This window comes from Schistocerca piceifrons, chromosome 2 (assembly GCF_021461385.2).
Source record: "Schistocerca piceifrons isolate TAMUIC-IGC-003096 chromosome 2, iqSchPice1.1, whole genome shotgun sequence".
Taxonomy (NCBI): domain Eukaryota; kingdom Metazoa; phylum Arthropoda; class Insecta; order Orthoptera; family Acrididae; genus Schistocerca; species Schistocerca piceifrons.
In genome coordinates this window covers 865,603,370-865,627,150 of record NC_060139.1, presented here as the reverse complement: position 1 = coordinate 865,627,150, position 23,781 = coordinate 865,603,370, and the positions used below count along the sequence as shown (strand labels likewise).

At 43.3% G+C, this 23,781-nt stretch overlaps 1 protein-coding gene across 1 annotated transcript in view; it reads right to left on the bottom strand.

Moving 5' to 3' along the window:
- Positions 1-800: 800 nt before the first annotated feature.
- Positions 801-23,781, bottom strand: part of LOC124775941 (suppressor of lurcher protein 1-like) — a 321,061-nt gene continuing 298,080 nt past the window's right edge. Inside the window, exons 5-6 of the mRNA XM_047250785.1 lie at positions 6,018-6,259; positions 801-1,235 (exon numbers count right to left, since the gene is read on the bottom strand). Of these exons, the coding sequence (XP_047106741.1) occupies positions 1,180-1,235; positions 6,018-6,259 (298 nt within the window). The 3' untranslated portion in view covers positions 801-1,179. The remainder of the gene's footprint in view (positions 1,236-6,017; positions 6,260-23,781) is intronic.

Sequence of the window (23,781 nt, the reverse complement as noted above, 5' to 3'; positions counted from 1 at the left end):
TTATTTGTTTCAGACAATATAAATATAATTTTTGCCGTATTATTATTTATTTGCGACAGGTACTCTCGTTGTCTAACCATCAGAATTTCATGCTGAAAGGTTTTCGTTAGTATACACGTTCTGTCTGTGAGAGGACATTAACTTCTTGTGTTGCGTAGTGATAGATATGACCGAACACACTTAAGGTGCTAAATACACAGAAGTTATTCATATTCTTCTTTCGTGTACAGGCGTCACGGAGTTCGTGCTAAGGTACATCACCGATTTCTTTACGCTGTCAACAGAATTCAACTTTTTGAATAATTACAAAATGCTCCTCTTCATAACTGTCCAACACAGTTTCCACAAGCAGCTATCATCAGAAGCACAATAAAGTTATTAGCATATACTAATGACGCTACTGTGCATAGTGCGAGGTAACGACAACGTGTTGTGTTTCAAGGGGATTGACAATTGTAGTTTGTTTTTCTAGATGTAACCCATGTAGAAACAAGTCTAAATAATTTATTTTTGGCTTGAAAAAATACCACTGTTCTCCTGTCTGAGAGAAACTCGTGGTGAGATTAAATACAGGGAAATGGAAGAACAGATGTTATTGCTGCAATTTTAAATACTCACACGTAGAAACTATAATGAAAGATTATATACTAAAAGTATGTAGTATGAGTTTTGGATGCAGTTAGGATGATTAAAATATTCGATCTGTGGCAGTGACCTCGTAATATTGAAATGTGACGTATCTTTTAAAATAATGTAGTTCCGTTTAGCAATACCTTCGCTTCTATTAAAATAATCAACACTTCCATATTGGTCATATATTTCTGAATTGGCACACACGTTTAACAAACTACTCTTACATTGAGTTTTGCCTTAACATGTGCTAAACTATTTACATAACGAAGTCTGTCTACAAATAAACTTTAGTAATTTTCAACATTACTTTGTTCCCACGCATGTGGTACCTGCGGTATTAAGAACAGTTACAAATAACTTTTATGTACAGTGTTTTCTAAGTAGAGGCTATAATCTATTGTAGCATTGTTGATTGTCCTTCTGTTCAGCACTTACGAAAAGGTTGTCCATGCGCTCGCAAATGAGCATCAGAGAGAGAAAAGTAAATAAACCATTTTAGTTATAAGCACTGTGTTACATCTGCACTCGTTGTTTCAAGAGTTGACATCAGCACAGCAGGGAGAAGATGCTGAGGAGTACCAAGGCCCAGCAGACTGCATTTCCTGTGAATAGAGTTGGTGATTGTCATATATGTAACACACTTAAACATAGACAAATTATGGTCATTCAGGACTAGTACAAGATTTTATACTGCCATGCATTATACTTAAAGCTACTTTCATTGCTTCCATGGGAAGGTCGTACACTTAGCCGTTTGATTGGCAGAGTGATGGTTTGACATTGTTATGGGACATACATAAAAAGACTGTTTTGTTCCTTTGGTGGCGTAAGAAAAACTAGAAGGAAGCAAAACAAAAGAAAGTGGCATTACGGTTTAACGTGTTGTCAATTAAAAGTTCTTTAACAAAGGAAAAGGAATTCGGATCATGCATGAATTGGATATTAAACATATCACAACCACATTAAAGGAGTCATTCTGTCATTTGAATTACGTAACTTGAGAAATTTTTTAAATGTTTAAGTTGATTTCCTGGTACAGATATTTAATCTGGTGTCCAGATCCAACAGCATGAAGTTTGAATTCATAGCTAGATTACAATATTTTAAGTGACTGACTCTGAAGTACAAATACATTTTGGTTACTTTCAGTATTCTCTCTGTGTTAATGTTAAATTATAACCTATTGTCTGTATTAGTGTGATGTTAATGTTCAACAAGCTATTGACTGAAAATTATTATTTAATTTTTCCTCCATCCTAGTTTAGTATTACGCACGCCGGCCGCTGTGGCCGAGCAGTTTTAGGCGCTTCAGTCCGCAAACGCGCTGCTGCTACGGTCGCCGGTTCGAATCCTGCCTCTTGCCTGGATGTGGGTGATGTCCTTACGTTAGTTAGGTTTAAGTAGTTCTAAGTCTAAGGGACTGATGACCTCAGATGTTAAGCCCCATAGTGCTAAGAGCCATTTGAACCATTTTTTATTACGCACATTTTGGTTATTGTTATGTCGATTTGGAGTCTGGGAGGGTCCAGTGTGCAAGGAGCAAAAATGTAAATGATGTTTAATTACAATTGTCCCGTATTCTGACAAGAAATAATAATGGTGAAAACTAAAAAAAGTTTTATAAGGATATGATCGGAAATAAAAAGACCTTGGGTTATGACCTACAGGTCTTTCTTCACCAGTAATTTCTGAACGAGAAATTAATATCAGTAATCGTTAACCCTACCACTGCGGAAATAAATTTGCTGTACGTTATAGACGATGGGAAAACATACCATTTTCTGTACCTGGTATGACGGCACATAATTGAAACGTATAATGAACGATGTATTGCTCCAGAAGACGCAGTATTATTGTCTCAGCGTCAAATTCACCTTGGTGGTTAAGGGGAGTTTTAAGGTTGTTGGAATATAGAATGTACATGGGACCAAATCCACAACCAGTTGGGTGTGTTCACCTGTGTTTCTGATACTTCGACAAGGGGCACTGAAGGACGTATAAGATAGCAAACATCAGATGGCAGATGGTACGCCTCCTGCGGCGTCAATAGACGGACAGCTATTATAACACTCGATCATCGAAATATCACCAAAACTGTGGAACTTCGTTTTTAGTTTTGGTAAAGACTATGTTCTCTAACACGAAAACATTCTTTTAAATCCCCTAGTACTTAATTCTAGCCTCGATAAAAATCGCATGGACGCTGGTTTTACTCATTAAAAGAGCTCGTTGTTTTACTACTTTACAAAACCATTAGGTGACGTGCACATCCGTCCCAGACTCAATTCTTCATCTAATCAGTCTCATTTTCAATTCACTCCAAGCTGCCATCACTTGAAACAGCAGTGTTGAGCTCTTCACTACCCACCTAAATTTAAAACAACTGGGCATTTGGCGAACAAGGCATTGTAATGGAACTACATCATTACGATTAATACGTTATAACGTCTTATGATATTTTGAAGATTCAGACGTAGTGGGCAGACGAAAGGGTTCACTTAAATGCATAACGTGACGTAACAGGTAAATAATGCTTTGCACAGAAGAAAAACGTTATTATTTGATCATCGAAAAGAGGTGAAATGGTGGCGTAAAGTTCCTGATTAACAAGACTTTGCTTCAGTGAGGTCGACTGAATAATAGACTTCTCTGCAGTGTGTCATGGAGTGAGCAAATGCGGCACTGACGGGCCAATTAGTTCGGCGACCCCTTTGGCGGTGTTCGAGAGGAGAGGACCATGCGACTCCTTTCTCTCGTCATAGGTCACAATCGTGACACCACAAACAACCAACACTGTCAAAATATAACCTGAAGATAGCACTCTCATACACTGCGAGAAAATGGACCTCTGTGCACAGGGAATAAAATCATTTTCGATTAGTCTGCTGAATGAACGTCTTGGGGGTCCATCTAACAACTAAGGCTTTCACTACTGGTATTTGAGTCTCTGGCGAATTTTGTTTTATGGGCATTAAGCTTTGGTCTACGCTGTGATTTCATTCGTAGATCACGGTGGTTCACGAAAGTCAACATCGCGCACTGATGTCTCGCTGCAATCCGCAACGACCAATGGAGGCGTTCCTGGAGATACTCCCTGTGTCAGCACTGCAGCGCCATCACATAGAGTTCTATATAGAGGCGAGCACAGAGTCACTCTGACCCAGTTGGTGATCTCTGATGAAGCAGCCAATATCATCTAGTTAGATTACGACTGTTATTCAAGTTTCAGATGGATCTGTGCTTTTGTAAATGATGAACTTGTACGTATAATTGTGTGCAAAAGGTGATTTTTTACTGTCAAAGACAGATGTAAGTGTTCGACACTCTCCTGGACTATTTAAAGTTAAATGTTTCAAATGGCTCTGAGCACTATGGAACTTAACGTCTGAGATCATCAGTCCCCCAGAACTTAGAACTACTTAAACCTAACTAACCTAAGGACATCACACAAATCCATGCCCGATGCAGGATTCGAACCTGCTACCGTAGCGGTTCCGCGGTTCCAGACTATAGCGCCTAGAACCGCTCGGTCACCCCGGCCGGCTATATAAAGTCAAGTGCGTCTTTTTATCCTTCTTGTAATAAAGTTAATTGCTGTCTCAGGTGTTGTAGCCCGATAAGCCATCTCCCTGGCCAATCAAAGAACCTTCAGATGTGACCGGACGATTGTTATTTCGTCAAGTCATAACACATGACATATTTCTCTGATTAATGAGTCGCCTTCCAATACTTGGGAAATCACCAGGGGCTAAAACGACTCAGAATGCAGCTGCAATCTCCAACAACGTCCGCAACATACGTCGGCGCGGTTGCGCGACCTCAGCCATCGGTCTCATGACGTCACGAACCAAACGCTGCGTGCATACGTATGAACAGCTCGGATTGCTGAGCTTGTTTGAGGTTGTAACTACTTTCTGAGCCGTTATGGCCTCTGACGATGTCTCCAGCATTAGAAACCGAAACCTCGGGCTGAGAAATACGTCTTGGATCACTGCCTAATGCCCACTGAACAAAATTCACAAGTGACCTAGTTGTCCCAAAACTAACAGTGATATACGACCCCTTCTTGAATGCCTGTTTATGTCGCTGACAGTAGACTCCTCGCAGCCCTGGTTGCACTGTTTACGAAGTGACTCGGCACACCTGCATATCAAAAATAATGCTTTTATCAGGGACACGTTTGGCCTCTAATCTGAAGGCCAGCATACAGGAACACGTTACATACATTCCACCGGAAATGCTGCGAGCTTTACGATGCAGCGTCTCGTCGGTTCTTTGGTGGTGACATTGAACAAACTGTGTAAGCATTGGTTAATAATATCAACAGAATGACTTTCTCCCTTCTTTGTACCTTTCTAATCCACGTCCTGTTCATAATCAACTACATATGGAAATATTTATATACCTCTTTCTTGCGTTCACAGCGCCAGATTTCCACCTGGTGGCCAAAATTGGAACTAATTGTTTTTCAACGCAAATCGGTTCCGCATTAAAGCATTAGTATATCTATCAAGCATCACTACCGTACGACAATTACAGCCCACACTGGACCTCTGTCTGCAGCTATACTTCAATTACAACGCCCTGGTATATTAACAGTCAGTGTTAAAATTACGAACGGAGGCATTCCATACACCGTGGCCTACACACCTTAGGAAGGACAAGGAACGGGTGTTCGGACCTCATGAGGTGTTACATGAGGAAGCCACAGTTGCTTCCGCCTGGTGATCGGGAGATGTGGCGCTTCCCCATACATGAAAATGAAATTAATTACCAGTCTTTTCTGTTGGAAAAGATCAACATAGGGAACCTTCTTCCGCAATGTATTACTGCATCTATCTAGTATAATACCGTAAAATGTCCCTTACGCGAAGTTGCATCTGGAGGGCTACGTTACATTAACTGAAAGAGCAAACCCTATCAATCTGCAATCGATGTTCCAGTAGTTGTTCAAGTAGGGGCCTCCTTGCCTCCCATCTTCTGCAATTGCCTCGTTATTGTCATTGGAATTCATCTTCATAGTTTACAAATCCTAAAATGCTATTTTAATCAGTGAAATTCAGTGTGCCTTTTGGAATGCTTCTACAGTCACCACAATAATGTTCCAAGTTTTTAAAAATTGTGATGCCAACTTTCTGAGCCATTATGGCCTCTGACGATGTCTCCAGCATTAGAAACCGAAACCTCGGGCTGAGAAATACGTCTTGGATCACTGCCTAACGCCCGCTGAACAAAATTAACAAGTGACCTAGTTGTCCCAAAACTAACAGCTATATACGACTCCTTCTTGAAAGCCTGTTTATGTCGCTGACAGTAGACTCCTCGCAGCTTTGGTTGCACTGTTTACGAAGTGACTCGGCACACCTGCAGACAGCCACACGTACCTCTGGCGCTGCTGGTCGGTCTCGGCTTGGCGGGGGAGCTCTCCTCCTCGTCGAGGAAGTAGTAGGTCGCGTTGAAGCCAGTGCCGTCCAGCCGGTCGTTCGAGCGGAAGGTCAGCCTGAAGAATTTGCGGTCAGACTCGATGTCGAACTCCTTTAGCTGGCCGCAGTATCTCGAGTACTTTCGGTCGCGCGCCATGAAGTTGGAGAACTCGACGTAATCACTGGCGGAAGATGCTTCGCACCTGCAACAGTGCAGTTAGTGAGATGAAACGAATGGCAGAGCGTGTACATAACTGATCGTTCAGCGTCACCACTGTAAGGAAGAAGAATTCTGCACAAAGTAATGCACGATGTGTTCTACCGATTTATGACCTACTAACTGTACCCGACGACACATTATTGTGACACGGTGTGGTTGGACGAAAAAGAAAGAAATGTGTATGAGAACTGGATATTTGTCCTAATCTCCTTCTGCCCCCGCCCCCCTCCTCGTCTCTGTCCATCTCCTCCTCTCCCTCTCTTTATCATCTCATCCTCCTTCCCCCCTATCACTTCCTCCCCCTCTCTCTGTCCATCTTCCCCACCCCCTTATAGCGTCCCCAGTGCTATATTATGAAAAGACTTAAAAAACAGTATGTATAAAGAAGAGACATTTAAAAATTGAATAATATATTTTTATCATGTAGCCGTAAAATAATAATTTCCCTGTGTAAGTTTCGAGTTCAAAGAAATATAAAAAATTATCTAAAGAGACGACAAGATACGCTCTTTTGTTAATTTTTAGTCGTCTTCACTTCTTCTCTTGTCTTGGTTGTGTGTAGACGGACATCTTACAAGTGCTGGCAAATATAAGCATATTTGTACGAATTAAGCAGATAATACATTGATTTAATATCATTGTTCACATTTAATTTGTAAGCGGTGCTCTTTTGTTAATTTTTAGTCGTCTTCACTTCTTCTCTTGTCTTGGTTCTGTGTAGACGGACATCTTACAAGTGCTGGCAAATATAAGCATATTTGTACGAATTAAGCAGATAATACATTCATTTAATATCATTGTTCACTTTTAATTTGTAAGAGGTGATCCCGATTTCATGTCCGCCTTCCTTGAATTAACCTGCAGTCAAGTAATTTACAGTTCAACAACCGCAGCGGCCGATGCAGCCAACGGCGCCATTACGTGGCGATATTAACTTATAAAAAATTAGCAGAAGCGAAAAAACTCGCCCGCTATTAACGTAATACACATTTATCTCCACAGCCGCACGAAGTTGTAGAAAATACGTAGCTTTAAGATTCTTATTTTCAGTACCATAGCCGACAGCCAGAGCCTGGACTCCGACTACGAGGCAATGGTTAACGGAGGTAAGAAAAAATACTCTCGCGCGTGTGTGGGCCGCAATTGTAATTAATAACTAAAGATCTTTTGCTTTAAAGTGAGCTGACTAGCCGAGGAAATTAATATGAAAAGCTTATTACGTGGTTCAGCTTATATGCTCATGTTTTAAGATTCAGCGAGTCTAACATTCATTAACGTAACAAATAATTTAAGATTAATATTGTTAAAAAAGAGAACTTCACAAAAGCATGTAATCGTAAATCAAAATTGAATGAAATATCATTTTTATCAAGGCCCACCACGTAAGTCGGCAACAATCAAAATAATAATAATATATTAAATTGCGACGGCCGACGGACGCGAGACCTTCTATATCCATCTCTTCCTAACCTCTCTCTCTGCACATCTCCCTTTTCCTCCTACGTCCATTTCCCCCAGCCCTCTCTCGATCTCTCGCCCCCCCCCCCTTCTGACGTCTAGCTTGTTTACTGTTATTGGCAATTGCGATTCTTTCGTACTATTCTAACCACAAGTCGATAAGCCAGAAACACAACTTTACTGTTTTCTGTGAAAGCTGTCTGCGAGGAGGAAAACAAAACAGCACATTTTGTGTATACAATTTATGTTTAAAAATAGTCCGCCCCGATAGCTGAGTGATCAGCGTGACGGATTGCCGTCCTACCGGCCCGGGTTCTATTCCCGGCTGGGTCGAGGATTTTATCCGCTCAGGGACTGGGTGTTGTGTTGTCTTCATCATCATTTCATCCCCATCCGGCGCGCAGGTCGCCCAATGTGGCGTCGAATGTAATAAGACCTGCACCAAGGCGCCGGACCTGCCCACTAGGGGGCCCCCGGCCAATGACGCCAAACTCTAATTACCATTTCCTTGTTTAAAATATAGACAATTAGAAATAATATTTATGGGAGAAACAATTTCTCTGATTAGTTTTTCTACATCCATGGTGTGGATGTGGATGCGGGACGGGAGGTGATCCATAGCTCGTAGAACAAGCATACCATGAGCTGTAATTCTTCCTAAAGCAAGCGTCTAAAGTGGCTGCCTGAATAATACAAAGTGTTAGAAGGAATTATGGGTCTTGGTATCCTTTTTCTAACAATTTATTCAGTGGTTTAAATATCCCACTATCATAGTTAAAACTGGCAGCGACAAAGGAAACACAACTGCACATTATTAAGACAAAGCACAGCACATCGTTTTCTTCTAATAGTTAAATGTTATTAGCTAAAATCTCGAAAAGTTCTTGATCAACTTACAGAATGAGATTTTCATTCTGCAGCGGAGTGTGCGCTGATATGAAACTTTCTGGCAGATTAAAACTGTGTGCCGGACCGAGACTCGAACTCGGGACCTTTGCCTTTCGCGGGCAAGTGCTCTACTTACTTCAAATTTTAAACGATACTTTATTATACATTGAGAGAGACAGAGACTAGATACTGTTCAAACTACAATGTGCAGGCTTTCTTTTAAAAAAAATCGTCTACGTGAAAGAAAATGCTCTTCTGTGCTCTAGTCAATATATACAAGTATATAGAACGTAGAGCCCGTCTGAATGTGCTTTGGATTATCACGTAAAATTTTAAGTAAATCGGAGAAGAACATTACGAGATTTTTGATAATACTGCTTCCTCTTTGTATATTACATATACATACACTTCAAGGAAAAAAAAAAAAAAAAAAAAAAAAAAAAAAAAAAAAAAAAAAAAAAAAAAAGAAACGCGCAAAAGCAATTATCGAATGCAGCAGAGATCTGCGGAAGTAACGTACATGTACAGACAAACACAAGATTACAATTTCAGAAAATATGGACGATTTATTGAAGAGAAAAAGATTCACAAACTGAGCCAGTCAATAAGGCATTGGTTCATCTCTGGCCATTATGCAAGCTGTTATTCGGCTTGGCATTGATTGAGTGAGGGATATCGTGCCAAATTATGCGCAATTGGCGCATTACATCTGCGAAATCACTAGTTGGTTGAAGGACCCTACCCATAAAGCTCCAAACGTTCTCAATTGGTGAGAGGTCCGGTGACCTCGCTGGCCAAGATAAGACAAGCAGCGGGCGGGCATTATCTTGCTGAATTGTAGGCCCAGGGTGGCTTTCCAGGAAGGGCAACAAAATGGGGAGTACAATATCGTCGACGTACCGCTGTGCTGAAAGTTTGCCACAGATAACAACCAAAGTGGTCCTGTTATGGAAAGAAATGCCATCTGAGCCATGTCGCCAATCGGCGTACTGCGCCAGGCTTTCTTGTGCGTTTATCTTCGCGTTGTGGGCGTCCACGGGCGGCTTCTAAAAACTCGTTTACGCTGAGGCAACGTCTTGCAACATTGTGGCATGCTACGGAAACCCTGAGTGTGCCGTCTTGTAGCATGCTACAGAAGGCAGCATCTTGAGGCATATATTGCACGCGCCAGATAAATTTATATCAAAGCAACAGAGTTTGTGCCACACTGAATCGGTCTTGTAGGAGAATGGGTGACAAAGTGGTTGCGGCGCCTGCTCACTTGGTCTCGCACATGCACCTACTAATGGAAAAGAAAATAAACGGAAAAGGAAACGATGGTGGAAGAGAAGAAAATTTAAAAAGGGCCCACTGACTACACTAATGTTGATAGGATAGAGCTGATACATGGTGAAATAACACTCTGGCGGGCGGTTTGCGGGATTACATCACCTCGGGATATGACCTGCGATCGTCGTACTGTGGCGCTGGCAGTAGCCCACATACGCAGAGGTGTGTTGGTGCATGTCAGAGTACGGTGCAGCGAGTAAGTGTGCAGACGTTTTCAGGAGTGCTAATGGTGACTGTGTGTTGAAAATGGCTCAAAGAACACATATTGATGACGTTATGAGGGGTAGAATACTAGAGCGATTGGAGGCTGGTCAAACACAGCAGGTCGTAGCACAGGCCCTCCGTGCGCCACGAAGTGTGATCTCAAGATTATGCAAACAATTCCAGCAGACAGGAAACGCGTCCAGGCGCTACAGTACGGGACGTCCACGGTGTACAACACCACAAGAACACCAATGTCTCACCAACAGTGCCCGCAGACGGACACGGAGTACTGCAGGTAGCCTTGCTCGCGACCTTACCGCAGCCACTGGAACAGTTGTCTCCATACACACAGTCTACAGACGACTGAACAGACGTGGTTTATTCGACCGTAGACCTGCAAGGTGCATTCCACTGGCCCCTGGTCACAGGAGAGCCGATGTTACGTTCACGGACGAGTCCAGGTAGAGTCTGAACAGTGATTCTCGCCGGGTTTTCATCTGGCGTGAACCAGAAACCAGAAACCCATTAATGTCCTGGGAAGGGACCTATATGGAGGTCGTTGTTTGATGGTGTGGGGTGGGATTATAGTTGGTGCACGTACACCCCTGCATGTCTTTGACAGAGGAACTGTAACAGGTCAGGTGAATCAGGACGCAATTTTGCACCAGTATGTCAGCCTTTTCAGGGGTGCAGTGTGTCCCACCTTCCTCCTGATGGATGATAACGCACGGCCCCACCGAGCTGCCACCGTGGAGGAGTACCTTGAAACAGAAGATATCAGGCGAATGGAGTGGCCTGCCTGTTCTCCAGACCTAAACCCCATCGAGCGCGTCTGGGATGCTCTCGGTCGACGTATCGCTGTACGTCTTCAAACCCCTAGGACACTTCAGGAGCTCCGACAGGCACTCATACAAGAATGGGAGGCTATACCCCAGCAGCTGCTTGACCACCTTATCCAGAGTATGCCAACACGTTGTGCGGACTGTGTACATGGTGACAATATCCCATATTGATGTCGGGGTACATGCGCAGGAAACAGTGTCGTTTTGCAGCACATGTGTTTCGGGACGGTTTTTTCAACTTATGACCAATACCGTCGACTTACAGATCTGTGTCGTGTGTGTTTCCTATGTGCCTATGCTATTAGCACCAGTTTTGTGTAGTGCCACATTGTGTGGCACCACATTCTGCAATTATCCTTAATTTATGAGCACGAGTGTAGTATCCCAGGGGCTCTAGCTGCAGATGATGGTAGATTTTTTAGTAATTTTACGACAATGTCCAATGAAGACTTTAATTATTAACTGCAGTTAAGTACACCTGTTACTCTAAAGAAAGATACCAACTGGCAAGAGAGTATTTCACCAAGAATTCGACTCGCCATTACGTTACTATTTTTAGCCAATGCGGATTCGTACAAGTCACTAATGGACTTATTCAAAATATGATATTCTGGTATTTCCCTCATAGTGCCAGAAGTATGTGAAGCTATTTCATCAACACAGGTGATTTACATAAAGTCAGTACACAACATCCAATACAGACTTTATTTAAATAATATTTTATTTTCATTTTTGAGTAAGCTGTAATCGAAATTATATGATTGCTACAAGATATTTAACTTATATTTTATATCGCAAAAATTGGTAGAGGTCTTCTGATGTATCTGGTATGTCAACAAATTCTTTACTCTCACCGGTATCATCGTCAACATACATAGTTTTGCAGATAGCTTCTGGACACCGTATTTCTGATTCAATAACCGTTAGTGATGTGATGATGGGAGTCTGCTTCTCATACTACCCCAACGCTACTTTGAATGGCACATTTGCAAAGATGCTGCCACGCGGAGTGGCCGCTATTTTAGAGGCGCCTTGTCGTGAATACGAGTCCTCACTTGGGCATGCGTGTGTGTGTTCTTCCTAAAGTAAGTTAGTTTAGGTAGTGTCTAGGGACCGATGACCTCAGCGGTTTGGTCCCTTAGGAATTCATACACACACACACACACACACACACACACACACACACACACACACAAAGACGTGCTTCACCAATGTTCCTGTTGTCGGGGAAAATTTTTTCATTTCATTGGCGATGAACTCCCAACACACACTCCATTCATTCTGGGTTACAAAGAGATGAGTGCAGTGCTGGTAAGCTTCCTCAGCTCGAGCAACTCTCTCCATTTACTGAGCTGCTCATTTTTTGGGTTTAGTAATTATCTTTCGGTGTGTTTACTCATGAGATACAGTTGGGGTTTGAGGCACATTTCCTTCAGAACGCTGACTTGCACTTTTACCTTTTGTTTCTTTGTCGTTTGCGTTGTCATTCAGAAAAAATAGGGAAAGTAATGATAATGTTTTACCTTCGAGATTCCAAAAGATACCGAAGAATGGAAGAACGTTGCCAGAATTTTCGAGTGAAGTGTAATTTCTCTCAATGTATAGGAGCCATAGATGGCAAACACGTGCAAATTATATGTCCTGTCAATACTGGAAGTGAATATATTAGCTACCAAAACAATTTATCATTGTCCTTATGGCAATTTCCAACGCAAATTACTGCTTTCAGTACGTACATGCTAGTTGTCAGGATGGCATATAAGATCGAAAACTTTTTTAAAAACACTTCGGTTCATAAAGCGTTAACAGAAAATAAGTTAAACATTTCTCCCCCACAATGTTTTCCAGGTACAGAAAATTTGACATTGTATGTTTTAGTAGAGAGTGAGTTTCCAGTGCCCACAAATATAGTGAAACCGTATGCTGGGTAATTACCGGGGTCTGAGGAAAGTATATTTAACTACCCACTTTCTTGAGTAAGACGTATTCTCGAAAATGCTTTCGGAAAATTGTCCTCGGTTTTTGAGTGCTTGGGAAGCCAATGTTACTTAAAGTTGGGAGTGAATCCAAAATGAGATTTTCACTCTGCAGCGGAGTGTGCGCTGAAATGAAACTTCCTGGCAGATTGAAAGTGTGTGTCGGACCGAGACTCGAACTCGTGACCTTGTCCTTTCACGGGCACGTGCTCTACCATCTGAGCCACTCAAGCACGACCCACGCCCCGTCATCACAGCTTTACTTCCACCAGTATCTCGTCTCCTACGTGTGTAATTGTTCTTTGAGAGCGCAGAGAAGATATCCGCAGCTATACGGGTTTAACGAGTTTATCAAAGGTGCTTTGAAGACCCTCCTGTGACGCACAGGCAATAAGAGAGGAATTCGAAGAATATTTTATGACACCGTATGGATTGGTTCAGTGGCAGAATAGATACCAACAGTTTCATCCTGCGTCAGTGTATATTAGTTATGTACGTACCACAATGGTAATCATTTACGTAAATAAATAGAATTATATACAGGGTGACAATTATTCAACTATACGAAAGAAACGTAAATTAGTCACAAAGTACGGAGTGCACACACTCTATTCAACATGTCAACGTCACTACAGATATTCGAATTTAGGTTATGATACGTTCGATATGCCTGCCATCATTGGCGATGATGTGGCGCAGGTGAATAGCGAAATTCTGCATGACCCGCTGACGTGTCGGAATGCCGATGCGGTCGATGACATCCTGAATGGCTGTTTTCAACTCAGAAATGGTTTTTGTAGTTAATGCTGTACATCTTGTCTTTAATACAACCCCACAAGAAGGAGTCTCATGTGTTCAGATCCGAAGAATATGGCGGCAAATCGAGGCTCATGCCAGTGGCCTCTATGTACCCCAGAGTCAGAATGTGGTCCCCAGAGTGCTCGTCCAGGACATTAAACACTCTCCTGCTTCTGTGGGGTCGAGCTCCGTCTTAAAGAACCGCATCTTATCGAAATGAGGGTCACTTTGGATAATGGGGGTGAAATCATCTTCCGAAACTTTCACGTACCTTTCGGTAGTCACGGTGCCATCAAGAAATATAGCACCGATTATTCCGTGACTGGACACTGCACACCATAGAGTCAGCCGTTGAGGGTGAAGAGACTTCTCGATCGCGAGATACAGATTCTCAGTCGCCCAAATGCGTCAATTGTGCTTATTGACGAACCCATCGAAATAAATGTGGGCTTCGTCGCTAAACCAAACCATGGCTCAAATGGCTCTAGGCACTATGGGACTTAACATCTGAGGTCATCAGTCCCCTAGACTTAGAACTATTTAAACGTAACTAACCTAAGGACATCACACACATCCATGCCCGAAGCAGGACTCGAATCTGCGACCATAGCAGCAGCGCGGTTCCAGATTGAAGCGCCTAGAACCGCTCGGCCACAGCGGCCGGCTAAACCAAACCATACTGCACGCCTAATTCGGATCATGAGCCGCGGTCGACCGTGCAGTTTGAACGTCCTAATGCAAACCGTTCAAAAGTTTGACGATTTTATTTCGTACAGTTCAATAATCGTCATCCTGTAAATGAACTCAAACTTTTTAATTACTTTTTTTCTACCAATTCGTAGTGTGGTCTACTGTAGTAAAACGAACTTAGAAACTACTATTTACATCTACAGGGTGTTTCAAAAATGACCGGTATATTTGAAACGGCAATAAAAACTAAACGAGCAGCGATAGAAATACACCGTTTGTTGCAATATGCTTAGGACAACAGTACATTTTCAGGCAGACAAACTTTCGAAATTACAGTAGTTACAATTTTCAACAACAGATGGCGCTGCGGTCTGGGAAACTCTATAGTACGATATTTTCCACATATCCACCATGCGTAGCAATAATATGGCGTAGTCTCTGAATGAAATTACCCGAAACCTTTGACAACGTGTCTGGCGGAATGGCTTCACATGCAGATGAGATGTACTGCTTCAGCTGTTCAATTGTTTCTGGATTCTGGCGGTACTCCTGGTCTTTCAAGTGTCCCCACAGAAAGAAGTCACAGGGGTTCATGTCTGGCGAATAGGGAGGCCAATCCACGCCGCCTCCTGTATGTTTCGGATAGCCCAAAGCAATCACACGATCATCGAAATATTTATTCAGGAAATTAAAGACGTCGGCCGTGCGATGTGGCCGGGCACCATCTTGCATAAAGCACGAGGTGTTCGCAGTGTCGTCTAAGGCAGTTTGTACCGCCACAAATTCACCAAGAATGTCCAGATAGCGTGATGCAGTAATCGTTTCGGATCTGAAAAATGGGCCAATGATTCCTTTGGAAGAAATGGCGGCCCAGACCAGTACTTTTTGCGGATGCAGGGACGATGGGACTGCAACATGGGGCTTTCCGGTTCCCCATATGCGCCAGTTCTGTTATTGACGAAGCTGTGCAGGTAAAAATAAGCTTCGTCAGTAAACCAAATGCTGCCCACATGCATATCGCCATCATCAATCCTGTGCACTATATCGTTAGCGAATGTCTCTCGTGCAGCAATGGTAGCGGCGCTGAGGGGTTGCCGCGTTTGAATTTTGTATGGATAGAGGTGTAAACTCTGGCGCATGAGACGATACGTGGACGTTGGCGTCATTTGGACCGCAGCTGCAACACGGCGAACGGAAACCCGAGGCCGCTGTTGGATCACCTGCTGCACTAGCTGCGCGTTGCCCTCTGTGGTTGCCGTACGCGGTCGCTCTACCTTTCCAGCACGTTCATCCGTCACGTTCCCAGTCCGTTGAAATTTTTCAAACAGATCCTTTATTGTATCGCTTTTCGGTCCTTTGGTTACATTAAACCTCCGTTGAAAACTTCGTCTTGTTGCAACAACACTGTGTTCTAGGCGGTGGAATTCCAACACCAGAAAAATCCTCTGTTCTAAGGAATAAACCATGTTTTCTACAGCACACTTGCACGTTGTGAACAGCACACGCTTACAGCAGAAAGACAACGTACAGAATGGCGCACCCACAGACTGCGTTGTCTTCTATATCTTTCACATCACTTGCAGCGCCATCTGTTGTTGAAAATTGTAACTACTGTAATTTCGAAAGTTTGTCCGCCTGAAAATGTACTGTTGTCCCAAGCATATTGCAACAAACGGTGTATTTCTATCGCTGCTCGTTTAGTTTTTATTGCCGTTTCAAATATACCGGTCATTTTTGAAACACCCTGTATCTACTACATATTTATTCGAAGGCATTTGGTAGGAGGTACTATATGTAGTGTATTCATTAGAAGAATTAAAGAAGTTGGCTCTTTCTAAGAACGGAATAAAATTTCTTATTTTAGATGTGCACTTATTGATGGGTTTTGGCCATGGAGTGGTATACTACAGTACTCATTTAAGAAACATGAAAAGTTACTGTAATCAAGATACTAACAATTGAGCTGTCCATTCCTGCACGTGGTTCCGCCACATCTGGAATGAATTCTAATTATTCATATGCGGACCATTTTCTTTCTGTATGAGGCGCTCAGCAGCTTTCTCTACACGCGTGTGTTTTTCGTCTTCTTTCTCAAAGTGTTCTCATCGATTTCATATTTTGAAACGAGATTCCGTATAACGTCTCTATTCATTAGATTATTATTAAAATTATTTTCAGGTACGTTCCTCTGAACCTCAAGTATTTTCGAATTTGCCGCTGCCGCACAGAAAATGTCGTACATGAACCCATTCAGCTCGGACGCTACTTACGGCACACTACGGCAGTCTGCGACATGACACACGGTATTGTCTACGCCTCTTGAATCAGGTGACAACGTGCGTCGTGCAACATGCGGCACTATAGCGTGTCACAATGTTGCAAGATGTTGGCTCAGTGTAAATGAGGCTTAAGAGGTCTCTGGCAAGCTCGCTCTCTCGTACACAGTCCGCCGAGGAGGCAGGTGGTTCTTAGCTGGAAGGCTCATGGGAAGCGAGCAGCTCCTGGCGTGTGGGCTGCGATCCGCCATAGTTAGTGGTATCACGGACAAGGGGGCCTTCACTGCTGCGGCCTAAGAACTGGTGCTGCAAACCGCCGACTGTCCAGAGTTCTACTCAAAGTGCTGACACGGGACCGCAAACTGCATGTTCACGTCTTTCCTTTAATACCTGGTGAGGAGGTTGAAGTTGTTGCTTAAATTACCAGTGCAGCAGCTCTGTTGTAACTGAGACTATACCACGTTATACCAGCCGAGTGTCTTGTAGGGGCGCCAACTTAGGCAATGTTCGTCAACTGAGCGGACTCTGAGAGAAGACGATACCCGCTAATTATCATCTTCCTATTTATATCACTTGATTTGTTTGACAAGGTTCAACCTCCTATGGTAAAACTTCCATCCAATCATATGCTTGCTGTTTATTGCGCTGGTCCTTTGATGAAGCGAGTGGATAAGGGGTTACAATCTTACATGTAAGTTTTTCGGTTGTGAGCTTTGTAGAGTTTCGAGTGATTTTTAACGCTCTATCTGTGTTCTAGCGGCCTTCCTTATGGAGTCGGCTGGCCGGAGTGGCCGAGCGGGTCTAGGCGCTAGAGTCTGGAACCGCGCGACCGCTACTGTCGCAGGTTCGAATCCTGCCTCGGGCATGGATGTGTGTGATGTCCTTAGGTTAGTTAGGTTTAAGTAGTTCTAAGTTCTAGGGGACTGATGACCTCAGAAGTTAAGTCCAATTGTGCTCAGAGCCATTTGAACCTTATGGAGTCGAGTAGGCCGCGTTGTCCAGGTACTAGTTTAATTCTCTAAGAACTGCAAATGAAGAAAAGTTATATTAACTTATTGTAAGTCTGTTATCGTCTGGTACCCGGAACTTTTTTACTTGTCCTGTCTTATATGGTAAAACAGTGGTTTTGAAGGAAGGGGTGCAGCTAATCCCTAAATCTATCTCCAAAGTCTGAGGTTCAGCTAATTGTTGGCACGCTGTATTGCGAGCGTTAATTTTGTTTTTGTAACGCGTGTTGTGTATGTTTTACAACGTTTTAACCTAGGATACTGGGCCGAGTTTTCGTGCAGTGTCACGGTCTCTTCCGCCTGGTACGAACCGATTACAATACCAAAAGCTAACTCTGAATATTTTGTAAAAAGTTCATCTTAAAATTTATTATTAGAGTTGTTGTATGTCTTTTTTAAAACATTCTTTACATCAATTAAATGTCACTGGATGTGCACAGTTAAGGTTCAAATGGGCTTTACTGTGAGTTTGTGTACATTACTTCGCGGACAGCTAAAACCTGTTAAGTGTTATTTGATTTTATTCAAAGCCATAGCGTTTAGTTCATGTAATTTTACTCTCAGATACTCACTGAACTAAAGAATATTTGGTAAATTTCATCATACCCAGATATTTGTCTTGCAGTGCTCTTAATTTATAAATCAGTGACTTTATCCTTTGGTTTTGAGGCCCATTTTTTAAGTTTGCTGCCAGCTGCTGTGGGTGAGCGGCTCTAGGCGCTTCAGTCCGGAGCCGCGCGGCTGCTACCGTCGCAGGTTCAAATCCTGCCTCGGTCACGGATATGTGTGGAGGTTAGTTACGTTTAAGTAGTTCTAAGTCTAGGGTACTGATGACCTCAGATGTTAAGCCCCATAGTGCTTAGACCCATTTGAACCATTTTTTTAAGTTTGCTGATTTATTCAAAATTTTATGATATTGTGTTGAACTGGGGACCTCAAAACGACGGAGAGGCTTTTCCCCGCCGTAGCCAGTAGTGGTGCACAACTGCACAACAGGCTACAGCAGTCCACTCATCCCACTGCCGCCCCACACCGAACCCAGGGCTACTGTGCGGTTCGGCCCCCAGTGGACCCCCCGGGAACATATCACACCAGACGAGTGTAACTCCAATGTTTGCGTGGTAGAGTAATTATGGTGTACGCGTACTTGGAGACAGTGTTTGCGCAGCAATAGCGGACATAGCGCAACTGAGGCGGAATAAGGGGAACCAGCCCGCATTCGCCGAGGCAGATGGAAAACCGCCTTAGAAACCATCCACAGACTGGCTGGCACACCGGACCTCGACACTAATCCGCCGGACGGACTCGTGCCGGGGACCGACACGCCTTCTCGCCCGGAAAGCAGTGCGTTAGAGCGCACGGTTAACCGGGTGGGCTTTTATAATATTAATACATTGTAATTGAAACCTGGTTTTCGGGCCTATGGCGGACGACAGTCAGGTTGGTATCCTAGTGCTGTCTGGGGCCTCTGCGGAAAGGTCTTCGGCCTCTAATCTCATTGACTGCAGAAAAATTGTCCTCAGTGACGAGTCCCACTTGGAACTGAGCCCCGATGATCAGCAAGTTTAATGAAGAATTATGTTAATTAAGAGTGAACTTTAAACAAATACTTACTGCTTGTATTTTTACATGGAACTGTTTACAACGTCAATGATTTAACTTCACTGAAAGTAAACGAAGATAAATAGCTACATGTTATTTGTTGCAGTGCAGAGATAATTGTTTGTTTCTTTTACTGAACTATAAAAAGACCGAATTGTTTAAATAATTTTCTATTCTGAAGTTTATTTCAAGAGTTTAGACCTGTTCGTTGCACTGACGCTTTGCAACAATAGAGCCGAGTGCAAAAGAATCATACTGCGTTGTGGCAATTAGTGCTCCAAGTGAAATATAATAACCCTCCCTACTACAAGTCGGGTCTGATAATAAGCCTTAGCCAGAAAATCATAGTCAAAAATGTAGATAAATCGTATGTAACAAATTTTTATACATTGTGTAATATGGCTTACATTGTCATTGTAAATTTCTACCGCTCGTTATTGCAGGGACACGGTACCGAAGTACTAGGATGCTTTGTCAACTGTACCTGAGCTTTCATATTTAACCTTTCTCTCTGCAGCGGGCACTGTGCTGTTTTGAAACTTCGTGTCAGTTATTGTGCGACCGATCAAACTTACTTTATACCAATCAGGCATTTTGGTCTTACTTGGTCACATGAAATTTCTACCCATATGCCAAAGATTTACTTATTAACGTTTAGGTGTTCTCATTATGATAAATGACTCGGCAAGATGCAGTGCTCATATAAACCATCATAAGCAACATAGTCAGGTACGCAACTTGGGTGAACCTGGAGACCCAGAGAAAAGCCGTGTTTCCTAAACTATAGCGAGAAGACGCAGGAACGCCTGATATAACTGGTCGATAATATAAGACTGCTTACTGTGTCTGCAGCAATTTGTATTGGCAGAAGTGTTGAGTACTTTTGAGGAATGTGTAATACAACTGCCATATATCGTTTCACGAGTATTGTTTCAACTCTGTCATAGTTACTTCATAATTTATTGTGCCAGCTTGGTACTCTTAATCGGAGTGGAAAGTTATTAGGTTTCTTGCTGGAAGCGAGTGGGCCTCGAGTGCTCGGCAGTGTACAGTTTGTTCAGCTCAAGCCGGCCGAAATGGTCGAGCTGTTGTAGGTGCTTCTGCCTGGAACCGTGCGACCGCTACTGTCGCAGGTTCGAATCCTGCCTCGGGCATGGATGTGTGTGATGTCCTTAGGTTAGTTAGGTTTAAGTATTTCTAAGTTCTAGGGGACTGATGACCTCAGATGTTAAGTCCTATAGTGCTCAGAGCCATTTGAACCATTTGTTCAGCTCAAGGCTTTCAGCCTCGTGGGAGGCGCCCAGTTTTCGAATAAAGCTTGTTTCCCAAAATGTCATTGTAGGCCATTCCCTGGCGCCAGTCCGGTGCAACAGGCATGATGCTGCCGGCTGCAACAGCGTTCCCCTGTGGGGACTTCGGGGTGAAATTTGCCGTTCTGTTTACACATCAAAGGAAGCCGCCTAACGGCTGTACGCTGACCGCGTGAGAGCTTCTTACTTTCCTTTCGATTTATAGACTGACCATTACAGAGTAAAATGGTTCAAATGGCTCTGAGCACTATGGGACTTAACTTCTGAGGTCATCAGTCCCCTAGAACTTAGAACTACTTAAACCTAACTAACCTAAGGACATCACACACATCCATACCCGAGGCAGGATTCGAACCTGCGACCGTAGCGGTCGCGCGTTTCCAGACTGTAGCGCCTAGAACCGCTCGGCCACTTCGGCCGGCCATTGCAGAGTAGCACCCTTGACACCAGCCCTGGGGCGAACGATGCTGACCAATGCAAAGAGACTGTTCAGTACCAGCACCAACTTAATGAAATGTGATATGCATTTTTGTGTGGCTTAAGTAGCTTGTTTCTGGTATCCCCTGTCATTACACAGGTGAAGAATATTCTCGTTCGTCACATAATCAGCTGCATTGCCACCCCTCCAAGTGGAGTTTTGGAACTGTGGTCAGTTCAGAAGAGAGAACTTGAAGTTAGTATCTGTTCTCTTCACAGCTCTCGTCTTGTCCTGACTGGAGCACAGTCGCTGTAGTTGGAAAATATAAGTATCACTCAGGCTGTAGCGCACTCCAGCTTCTGAATAGCTCGCAGTTAACTAATTCTGTTCTGCATCTTGCAAGCAGGGTGGCAAGAAGCACTCTGGCGGAGAGAGTGCTCACATTAGTATCAGTTCTTTCTTATCTGGGGAGTCATATTACAGCAGAGACAACTGTGCATGACATATTTTGCTGGCAGCAGCAACAGCACTTGCTCATCTTCAAGGTCGTACCCGGAACCACATGCCAACATTAAGGATGGGACGGGAGCGAAAGGAAGGGCAGAGTCTGACTCCCCTCCTCCCCTGCCCTGCGCTGTTACAATTTGCACAAAGCACCCCCACCCCAAGTGCCCCAGGTCTGCAACCAATGATGTGCATGTTGTCAGCATGTAGCACAGCGCTGCTTTCGCGCTTTTGTGGGAGTGAGTGTCTACTGCAGTTCCCATGCGTGTCATATTTCACCGACATCAACGTCAGCATCCAGCCACAACCATCGCATGTCACGTACGAAGTGCAAAATATGTTGGAATTGTTTGAGATGCCTATCTGCACAACAGGCAAGAACTTATTCATCCATCTATAATTATTTTCTCTATGACGTTATACTTATCTTTTTTTCGTTACTATTACAGCAGTAGCATGTTTTAGGTTATCAACATCCACGCACAGTGTTCTCATTGCACTTGATTTGTCTTGACAATAAAAACGATTGATAAGGACATTCTTCATCAAAATCCTTATTTAGCAGCAACAGGATAAATAAATTAAGGCCGGCCGGAGTGGCCGAGCGGTTCTAGGCGCTACAGTCTGGAACCGCGCGACCGCAACGGTCGCAGGTTCGAATCCTGCCACGGGCATGGATGTGTGTTATGTCCTTAGGTTAGTGAGGTTTAAGGAGTTCTAAGTTCAAGGGGACTGATGACCTCATAAGTTAAGTCCCATAGTGCTCAGAGCCATTTGAACCATTTGAAATAAATTAATTCGGAGTGCACTGCCATCCATCCCTTAGAATACGTTATTCAAGGCTGTACAACGTAACAAGCATAAAGTAAATTGTACTACCTGATGTTTATTAAAACATGTAAATAAAAACAACGAAAAAGTCATCACTGAGTTCTTGCTGAAACGCATGAACCAATTTCTCTTGAATAATGTTGCAGTACCTGTGTTAAGGTACACGCATTCATGTCTGGAGAAAAAAAAGGCACTTTTGCGACTACAGCCGATATGAAATACATGAAACGTATTTGCAGTAGCGAATACGGGCATCTATAATGGAATGACGGCAATCAGAATCTGTGCTGGACCAGGACTTGTATACGGATTTCCAACTTTACGCGAGCGGTCGGTGTTAACCACTTTGACCATGCATGTACGAAGGAACGTTGCATTATTCTTCTTAGCAACGAGAGCACAGCAGTATCGTAGTTATCCGCCGAATCAACCAGCGACTATAATTATCAAAATGTTCTCCCCTTGCGGGAACTATAGAAGGTGAATATTAATAAAATAGACATACTGCTGGGACGGATTACTGACCGGAAATGGAGGAAAAAAGGTTCTATGAAGATATGCCCGGAAAAGCATCGTTGCCATGGTACATGGCGCTGACGAGTTCTTCTACCATGGGCAGTACGGCTATACCAGTGCCCTCAAAGACAGCAAACGCACCACACATTTCAAGCTCTTTTTGAGCGTTTGTATGATCATGGATTCTTCTAAATAGACAAATGTGCGGGGAAGCGGTGGACTGTACGTACTACAGATATGGAGGGCAGGGCTCTACAGCCCTAGTACAAGCTCCCAGGTAAGCGGCCCACCAACATGGTGTAAGCCAAAGTACAATTATGCGTATCCTGTATGACATTGCATTCCATGGAGGCCACTTTGAACGTATATTGTGACGTGGATGCGTTCCTGCTCTGTATCGTGTTCCGGGATGATTTGTTGTCGCTGCAGGCGTACCGTCCATTTCCGGACACACGTACAGTACATAGGACTTTTTTTCCTCCATATCCAGTCAGGAACCCACCCCTGTAGTTTGTAGGTTTTATTAATGGCCACCCTGTATAATATGTCTATGAGTACAGGTTTTGACGCAGGAACGACGACATACGGAAGTTTGGGTCGGCCCGTGAGTCTAAGTCATTCTGTTACACACTTGGTCGTTCGTGTTCTGGACTGCGAAACATTTTATGCAGTTTCTGTTGAGCTAATTCTGCTTCCTGCTATATGAACAACTACAAGATTTGAAACCAAGCATGGAAATGTGGATGTTTGTGCTATATGGTGATGACTATCCAAGATGAAGTTGGCTCTCATAGTAGTGTTGGTATTTCTGAAATCACATAACAAAAACAGTAACTGACGACTCAGGTGTAACTGT